Source organism: Fundulus heteroclitus, chromosome 1, assembly GCF_011125445.2.
Source record: "Fundulus heteroclitus isolate FHET01 chromosome 1, MU-UCD_Fhet_4.1, whole genome shotgun sequence".
Lineage (NCBI taxonomy): Eukaryota > Metazoa > Chordata > Actinopteri > Cyprinodontiformes > Fundulidae > Fundulus > Fundulus heteroclitus.
The window spans coordinates 2,289,900-2,299,370 of NC_046361.1; the positions used below are offsets into that span (position 1 = coordinate 2,289,900).

At 41.8% G+C, this 9,471-nt stretch overlaps 1 protein-coding gene across 3 annotated transcripts; it reads right to left on the reverse strand.

The window, feature by feature from the left end:
• Positions 1-345: 345 nt before the first annotated feature.
• On the reverse strand, positions 346-7,092 carry zgc:101663 (alpha-1,3-mannosyl-glycoprotein 4-beta-N-acetylglucosaminyltransferase C). Of its 3 annotated transcripts, XM_021324057.2 has the most exons (6): positions 6,970-7,092; positions 6,793-6,895; positions 4,667-4,765; positions 4,421-4,571; positions 1,582-1,836; positions 346-1,490 (listed from the first exon to the last, which is right to left on the reverse strand). In XM_021324057.2, exons 3-6 carry the CDS (start codon positions 4,760-4,762, stop codon positions 616-618), a joined length of 1,377 nt encoding a protein of 458 aa, XP_021179732.2. In that variant the 5' UTR covers positions 4,763-4,765; positions 6,793-6,895; positions 6,970-7,092; the 3' UTR covers positions 346-615. The 3 variants fall into 3 exon arrangements, with proteins under 3 accessions (XP_021179732.2, XP_021179733.2, XP_012733030.2); XM_021324058.2 differs by lacking the exon at positions 6,793-6,895 and having other exon boundaries at positions 6,970-7,087; XM_012877576.3 differs by lacking the exon at positions 6,970-7,092 and having other exon boundaries at positions 6,793-6,963.
• Between the last annotated feature and the right edge of the window lie 2,379 nt (positions 7,093-9,471).

Sequence of the window (9,471 nt, forward strand, 5' to 3'; positions counted from 1 at the left end):
AATATACTTTCAAATGAAACAGAAATAAAAATAGAAAGCAACCTGAGTTCATTACTTCCATAATCAGACAGAGGGATTGACATTACAAGCATCTGAATGCACTCAAGGTAGATCTGAGGGTTTTACATAAATATGGCCTAGTCTACAAGATCTGGTCCCAGAAAATGACCCAAAGTTTAACATCAGATTTGTGAGGTAGTAAAGGTTTCCTTCTGGAAAACGTGATGCAAGGAGCTCGTGGGGACAAGAACACCACAAGTGACTTTAGGTTTACAGAAAAAAAAAAAAAAAAAAAAAAAAGAAAGAAAAAAAATAAAAAAAATAAATAAATAAAAAAAAAAAAAAGGAAAATTGTTCCTCTTACAGCGGCAAAAGAGAAGATCTAGACTTCTAAAACACAGACGAAAGGGAATTACTTGGTTTGGTCGAAGATTTTCTTTATATTGAAAGCATCTTCGCTGAGGCAGTTCCATGATTTTGTAACAGAAACAGTGCAACAACACAACACAACCCCTGCATTACCACCAATGCTGCAAGTCGGATACAAGCGTCGATAGTTGGGCCAATCATTAGTCAGGCTAGAAGATTAATGAACCACTACATCTGACGTCTGCTCTACTTCGTTGTGATCCTTATTTTCTGGATGATCACCCAGTCTTTCTGTGCAGCTGTCACCAATATCCTCAGACATGAAGAAGCAGAGCTGTGCAGTTTGTCTACCTCGTGCATCTCAAATTTTCCATTTATGAAAGCTCCCAGTGACTGGAAGGTTTTACAGCTCTTCTTATCTTTATTGAGCACGCCCTGGCCCAGTTCCACCTGACCAGAGTCGAGGAGGTCCTTTCCTCCAGATCCTGTTTCTACCAATATCCCCGTCACCAGAGTAGGCTCCAGGAACACCACTGTCAAGTGATCGCCGCTTTCTGGAGAACGTCCCCAGAAGAACCCTTCCCCGGCATCCCAGGCCAGTTTGGGGAAGTGCTTCTGGTAGGTGGAAATGTTTGAATAAACTTCAGCTGAAGGATTAGTGTAGACCCCCTCCTCAAAGTCCTTGTCCTTTAGCTTGTTGTACGTTCCCTGGAAAGAGGAAAAAGTGCCAGCGTGTTGGAAGAGTGAGGGTTTAAAGAGGATGGCTTGTCTTTGGGTCAGAAGCTCTCTAAAATGAGTCATCAGCCAGTCACAAGGCATTTCCTGGTAAAACAGCAGGAGGAAGCGGGCCAAAAGTGGAAGGTCAGAGCTCTTGTAGAGTTTCCCAATGTAACCGAGGGCTGAAAATTCTAACATTGCCCAGGTGCCCTTTTTCGCATTTTGCTCCTCAACATGCTTCCTAATAGTTGTTAGAAAGTTCTGTGCAGAAAGGACATCATCTTCCAGCTGGAGGTAGTACTGGCCAAGACCTGCACTGTAGTGGATCAAGAAGGAGTAATCCACATTCTGCTTGGAGCGAAATGTTACCCGATCAGGAGCATCATTGTAGTTCCTCTTCAAACCTTCGGGAAAAAGCAGAGAGACCTGCATGAATATATCATCAACGGGAGCCTAACTGTAGCAGCCGGCCAGGTAGGAAGACGTCTGCTGCACCTGTGAGAGGAGGGTACCAATCCTGGGCAACATGGATGACTACAAGCTGGCCTTCTTGCAGCTCGGAGTCAAATGTGGCGTTGATTTCCCTGACGGTGTTGCTTATCCAGCTATAATCGAAGTCTGCAATCAGCACCACCACCACCATGGAGGACCGCTCTTCAGGAGTAGACTGAGAGAAGAGCGACTGCAGCGTGGGGATGAGGTAGCTGCCCTTCTTCCGTTTGACTGAGGACAGGCCCACAGCTAAGAACTCTGAAATGTGTGGAGACAGGAGTTAAAATCTTTAGATTTCATACCATTAAGCAGGTTTTAAATATACATGTCATTAAGCCCACATATCTGAATTAAAATGATTTTTTTTAACTGGTCAGATGTAATATTCTAAATTTAAATCTGTTCTCATCAGAAAATCCTAATTAACAGAAATAAAGGCTTGAGTTAATGAAATGGGCAGGCAGGCCAGTATGAATGGAGAAAATGCATTTGATTAGGAGACAGACAGACTCCTTAGCGTATGCGACAGGTTAGTTAACGTGGCGAGTCAGCAAAACTGCTCCTTTTTAATAATATACTGGAGAATAACTTGATCTTATCGACTGCAGCCATCTCCTCTTCTCCTTCTCATCGCACGGGAAAGGTTAAAACGGCAGCTGGAGTTGCTTTTTTGTCACCGACCTATCAAGACAGCACGGAGCACAGCGGCATGTTGAATAAACGACGGATTCGACCGGCTGGGACCTGGAAGCAGTGGTAGGTACGTCCCGACTTAACAGCCCCAGAGCTCATTTAGCATAAGAACCTCGCGATGTCCCTCACCAGTGATAAGGAGCTATAAGGAATCCCACAATGCTTTGCATGACATGATGAATAATCACAACCCACCTCATGGAAGTTTATGAAAATGTCCAGAGAGAAGAGAGTGCACACTTTGTAGTTTGTCTTTTTTGGAAGGCTGTAGGCTCAGATTTGACTAGAATCATCCATATGTGTTTCCGTCACATTTTGTATACAGCCTGGTTTGAACAGAGGGAAGCTGGACTTCCTGTTGTTGCCTCCTAAAAAGGTTCTGACCCAATTCTAAGCAGCCTTTGTTTTCTTTAACACCCGATCAGCATACAAACTTTCAAACTTTTTGGATCTCGTCTGCACTGTAATCTGAACATTATTTAGTTTCCTGTTTCAGTTGTTTCTCCCAGTTCGTAAAGTGGAACTCACCCCAAAATCAACTTTGTTTTTGCAGATAAAACTGTATAAACTGGGCCTAAGGGTGCTACTGTACACATTTTTACATTTTCATTTGAACTTGTTTACTTTTGCAAGATTTGCCTAAAAAAAAAAAACCAACTGTGTTAGTACTGCCCTCTTAGGGTAGCACTAGGGTGGCTATTGCAGTTGAATTTTCCAGTTGGTTTAACTGGCAGATTCTTTCGTCACCATAGCCCTGTGTTCATGGGGGGGAAATCCTCCACCTAAAGACAGATCCATGGCAAGACCACCAGATGTCTCCTTTGTCACTCCATGTTGCAACACGTCACTTAACCTCATCCTGATCACTGCAGCAGGGAGCCATGCTTAAAACCCCCACACTCAGCCGTGACTTTTGGAGCCGACCACTTTGGTGGCATTTTCCAAAATGCTTCTGTGGGCAGGGTTACGCCTTTACATCGGGGCGAGTCACACTTTCAAAAGTCGGGGAGACAGCTCCCCTCTGAACAGATGAAAAACACGACAAATGAGAAATGCAAAAGCAACCAAGTCATGAGAACTGATCCATGTCCTGCCAGTTACGTCGCTCCTTATTTGAAAATGATTTCCTCTGAACAGCAGTGCTAAACTCTGTTTATATAAAATAATAGAGAAATTCTGCAGACTTCCAGGATTTTTGGTTTTAATAAACTCCTCCTAATTAATCTTCCTCAATTTAGAAAAAGGATTACGCAATTTGATCGTCGCTTTATTTCATGCATTTTTGATGAAGAAGTGTTTTTAGAGGCATTAGTTGATGGAGAGAGGCAGACGGTAATCTGCTTTAGACGTTTTTGACTAAGTGTGCTGGTACAGATAAAGAGGTGGGTGAGGGATGCTGACGTTTTTTCTACGATAAAGGTCCCATCAGGGTTTCAGTGAGACTCTGTGGAGGGTGTTGCGCTGTTTGTGGTGGGGTAATCTGAAGAGAACACCTGATTCTTTGGTTTCCTCTGTGTCATTTGTTGTTCATTTAATTATCCTTACATATTCAATCAAGTTCTTTTTCACAGCACAGTAAATTGCTTTAAGGCTAAAATCAAATTCATACATGGATGAAATAAAAGTCAAAGGATCCTAGTTTCAACGTTCATTTTGTTTATAAGGAAATGTTTAAAGTATTTTTCCAACTTAAAAGAAAGATAAAATTTAGTTTTTCAACTCAAAACATCAATATCCATCTATGTTATTAGGTAAAGGGAAATTCTTTAACATTATTCTTTTTAAATCGTGGTACTTCTTTTGTTTTACTGCATGAAATGTAGATTTTAATGTTTTAACATTCATCCTGAAAGAGAAGGAAAACATTAGGGCTTTGTGCCTTAACAGGAAAGGTGGAATTTGTAAGCTTAATTTACTGGGTCAATGCCAGGTACAGTGGAACAATTGGCGCGCACTGTTGGAGCAGTAACTCAAGCAAATATGGACAAAATTAAAATAACATAAACCATTTGACATCTGTGAATTTGTATAAAAAGGAGGAAACCTGTTTTCCTCACTAATGAAAACAAAATGAATCTTTCAGCAAAGTTGTGTCGTTGGTCTCAGCTCCTTCCGTTTGTAAGATCTGCAGCAACACAACAAAACTCACTCTGCTGATCAGCTGGAGCTCCAGCCAGCAGCTGGTAGGTGACATTCAGGGGCAGATAATCTCCCTGCTCCACCCAGGACTCCTTACTGAGCAGCCTCTCCGCATGACGACTCGACTGGTATGGAATCGACTGGGCCGATCTCGTCAAGCCCTGAAAGAAGAAAAAGGATGAGACTCGAACGCAGAAGTACAGCCGTTATTTCCTGTAAGTCAGGTTTCAAATTACTCTTTGGCATGAGCCCTTACCATGAGGAGGAATTCATAAGGGTAGAAGAAGTACAGGACACTGACGAGAACCAGAACACCCAGAACCACATTCTTCTTCTTCGCCCGCCGTCGCATTTCCTGCCAAACAGCCAAGCACACGGCTAACAGGATATTCTTTGCGTCGCGGCGCGCCTCAGTCAGCGCGGTAGTAAATCATTCAGCTGAGAGATGATTCACGTTGCAGCAGGCTCAGATACAGAACACGCGTCGCTGTAGGTCAAAGGCCAGACTGGAATTAGTGGCGGTCATGTCTGATGCTGCCTGTAGCCTGACCGCTGGCGGGCCGTTCTCTGGGGCTCCGTGTTGGACGCGCCAAAGTTCTGCATGCGCTCCATGTCATCACTCAATGAAAATAAATCCTCCCCAAGTCTGGACTCATCAGATGGGACCAATTTGAAGCCTTCACACGGCGTTTTCAGAGGAACACGTTCAGACTGAGGCTCTAACGAGCTGAGAGCACGTAGGGAAGAGCTGAGTGTCGAGGCCAGACCGCAGGTTCCTCAGCAAGCCTCGGCTGTACTCTGACGTCACATAAAACCGCCTCAACAAGCCTGCAGCTGCTGCAGCTTTCTGGTCTACATTTATGCTTCTGGAGAGTTTAAGCGTAAATCACTTCTCGCCAGATTATTGGTCACGTGGATTTGATGGTTTGCCTGTCTTTTTCAATGTATAATGCACATTTATTCATTTTACAAGCAACTACTAATCGAAAAGCAATGACTAACAATGCATTTTCTCCTCTTAACATTAATTTAACTTCCATGTCCTTTGGCCTATAGATCCCAAACCAAATTTAAGGGTTATCACTCCATCGCAGAACAAAAACGGCGACCCAACAGATTAGATTCCAATACTGGACACAGTCACCTCCTGGTTTACAGCGGGCCCACAGATCCTACAGCCAAACAATGTTTTCCCGCCTTTGAAATCGGGCTTTACCAGCTCCTTAGCAGACTGAACCGTGTATACGACGCAAGTCAGTCTGGCTGGCCAGGCTAGGCCCGCGTCGCTTTAACACTTGGCTGAAAGAAAAAGCTAAATTCGAAGATATGTCTGAAACATCCTAATGATTCAAGCTATCCATTAATGGCCTTGTGAGGACGATCAGATGTTCATACACACTGCACTGAAGTTGTTCCAGACCATCCCTCTAGGTTTGAAAGGAGAAAAACGTGACTAAGACACTTTTGATGGAGAGGACTGGTTATTTCTGGAATGTTACTTCCTCCCCAAGTGACAAATGAGCATGATTTAGGTTGATTTTATAGTAAAAATCTTACTTATAGCTCCTTTAAAAAGAATCCTTGATTATGTGCAACTGATTTGATCTACCCGAATGAAAAAACTCTGACCAATCACTGCCATTTGGTGCGAATGGCAGTGATTGGTTGGCTGTTTTGCAGGCCTTCAGCTCCCACAGAGATCTATTTTTTTAAACCCCTTTATCTGAATCCATAATGTATTGACTACAAAAAGTGTTTCTGAACAGGATTTCCAACTACAGCTATAACTTAGCCAATCAATTTGTCAAAAATACCAGTCCAGCAGTACACAGGTGGGTAAAGCGCAGGTAAGCATCTCGACTCCTTTGTATCCAAATGAGCATTTCAAACAGGAGGGAACTAAAGAAACCACCAGAAATGAGTGTAGTGTAGATTTTAGAGGAAGAACACAGGAAAAGGCAGAAGGATCACGGTCTGCGTGATCAGGCCCGAGGTTAAACAGGCAGCAGGGAAAAGCTGAGGAACAGGACGCTGACAGAGGATCGCTTTAAGGAACTTCCTTGACAGCAGCACGCATCAGGAAACGTTCAGCTTTCTAACCAGCAGACCGGGCGCTTCATGGTCACTCCGACTATAACCGAGGCCCTGATGGACGGAGGCTATATTTGGCCTCAGCTGCTCCCCTAAATCTGATCTCGGTGTGTGTTTGCAGCAATAAGAGGAATAAGACAGAGGAGCAGGACGCGTGAGGCTGGTGCGCACCTTCCCTGCGGGGAATGCTCCTTTCACAACCGCTGCTCGAGAATAAATAAATAAACGTGGGGAATAAGACTCCGACATATAAACGCAGGTAGAGGACATTTGTTGAGCGTAAAAGCCTACCGTTAGGAGAGAAACTTCCTCTCGCTCTCCTTCCCGTGAGTTTGCCTCCCGCGCCGCGTCTGAATGTCAAAGTTAACGGCGTCACCTCTCCGTGAGGCTATTTCTAAGGCACAGACAGCCAGAATTAAGCCCCGGAAGAGGACACGGAGAAGCCGAGAAGTTTGGAAAAACACTCACAGTTGCCACACTCTGCTTCTCTGGTCGCTGTCGGTGCTCAAGTTTCGGCTGCCGAGCATCAGGTACCAGAGACTGGCTGTCGGATAGGTGTGTCGTAACGGCCAAATGTTGTCCAATCCACTGCGCAGCTCCAGCTCCGGGGGGCGTGGCTAAATCAAGGAGGCGCAGGAGGGGCCAGCTCAGACAGCTGGGTTTGGTTGCCAGATGTATTCAGGGTGTTTTCATTTTTATTGTTCCGTACATACATTCATAATCAGTGGCTTTGAGACCTCCTTGGTTGTACTTTTGGAAAAAAACAGCGTTCTTTAAGCTTTTTGTTATTCCAAATTGATTCACACCTTTTATAAAAGATTGCTCTAGTGCAGGGGTCTGCAACCTGTGACTCTTTGGACCTTCCACAGTGGCTCTTAATAACTTTGGCTACAAATTATATTTTTATTATGGTATTTAAATGCAATATTGATAGTAAATGCTGGTTTTAGCAGTTTTTTTTCTTGGACTAATTGCTTTTAATTGTCACAACAGAATGATGCTATAAGTGTCATAAATATCTAATTTTAGATCAATATTTTTCCATTATGTTGAAAACTATGATTTTTTTTTACATAATTATCCAGAGATATCAACATCACGCCCATCCTCTTTTTTTAAACCTCAAAATAGATGTTAAAGGGCGTTTCTTTAACGATGACAACATGTTTCCTACCGTAGATCTTTATCACAAATTATAACTGGTCTTTTTTCAAAAGGCCAGGCAACATTTGTGGCTCTGAACGAGTTTAATTCTGTAGGCAAAATGGCTCTTTAGACTGTAAAGGTTGCAGGCCCCTGCTCTAGTGGTAGTTAGTGGGGCGACTTGTGGTGCCAGAGGGTAAAGCCGCTACTCTTGATCTATCACTGTAAAAAGTTAGTGTTGTGTTAATACATTTTGGCCCATAACCAAAAAGCTTTGTGCTTGTGTTAAGAAAGTGTGCTCTATCGTGTTAAAAGCCTTTTAGAAGTCTAAAAAAGTGTAAAGCCATCAATGTATCCTAATCAGGGATATCCAAAACCAGGTGTATATTGTCTTGTATTGACCTATTACTCATAAAACCAGCCCGAGTCATGCTTATAACTTCAGAAAGATGCCTGTGCAAATTCTCAGTCATCCGGGTCATCACAACAGCAAACAGGCAAAAATCGGAGGCAACCTGACTTTCATTTCAGCACTTTTTGAAAATGTTTCAACACCTATCCAGGAGTCTTTATCAATTCTGATGGCTCACAACATCAGAAAGAGTAGATTTTAGCCTTAAAGCATAGATAAGGGCTAATAGTTTATAATCATTATTTATGAGAGGGTGGAGGTTATCTAGTTGTCTTTTGACTTTTCCATGTTTTGGAATAAGAATGATTACCCCTTGCTTCATTGTTGGTGGAAGGTTGTGCTTTTTTCTTTCTTTATTTTGAGACACAAAAAGGTCTATTCCACAAATAAATAGAACAAATCAAGTAAAACAAAAAACAAACTCATCCATCATAAAACAGAAAGTTCTTGCAATATTTAAAATAGCTTGAGGTATATCTAACACCACCATATGTTACAGCTGACAGATTATCAATTGCTTCCAGAGTCATCTTAAATCTTCACAAAATAAATAAATAAATTGAAGCAAGCCTGTCCAAGCCTGGGAATTTGTTTAGTTGTAATTAGCTTATCTAATTCATATAGTTAAACATAAGAGTCACATGACTGTACAGACTCTGGTTTTAGTTTAGGTACACTACCAGTCAAAAGTTTGGACTCACCTTCTCGTTCAATGGTTTGTTTTTATTTTTATTACTACCTCTAGGAACTCCTTCAAGACAGTTGGAAAACCATTTCAGGTGACTAACCTCATTTAGAAAAGCTTAACAGTACAAGATGTTTTGACTTATTTCAGAGTTTTGTGCTTGATACATAATTCTATAAACTTTTGAGTCATAGTCTTGATCTCTCCACTACGTATCTGCACTGTAGAAAGTCATAAAAATAAGGAAAAGCCGTTGAATGACAAAGGTGAGTCCAAACCTTTCACTGGTAGTGTATGTTGTATTGCATGATTGGTTTAAAGAAAACCTCACATTCATTTGCTGAAAAAGTAAAATTGTATAGATGTGTGTAAAATGTCTAGATTTCTTTTGCATTTATATCAGAATATGAACTTCAGTTGCACAACATGTTATGAGCAGTAAGCTAATTTCATTTTTTCACCTGTCTTCTTTTTTCCAATTTATAGAAGTTGTTTTCACCTTCTTCTATCTATTCAACGTTTGATCTAATATATGCACCTTTTGCTCGGGCTAGATAAAGATGACCTAATTTAAGTTGTAGTTCTGAAAGTTTTTGCTTTTGATCATTTGACGAATTTGTGAGATTGCATGTATATTTCCATAAGCAGTTCCTTATCTGTTTGTTATTGCTGTCGGTGATTTCTTTGTTGAAGCTAATAGGTTATTGTCCTATTTCGTTTTTTATCATTG

Excerpts from the sequence above, each read along its gene's own strand:
- zgc:101663 (XM_021324057.2), bottom strand. The coding sequence starts at position 4,762 with ATGCGACGGCGGGCGAAGAAGAAGAATGTGGTTCTGGGTGTTCTGGTT. Across the intron at positions 1,837-4,420 it reads AGCTCCAGCTGATCAGCAGA|AGTTCTTAGCTGTGGGCCTG; the intron begins GTGAGTTTTGTT and ends CACACATTTCAG. Across the intron at positions 1,491-1,581 it reads TTGGTACCCTCCTCTCACAG|GTTTGAAGAGGAACTACAAT; the intron begins GTGCAGCAGACG and ends TTTTTCCCGAAG.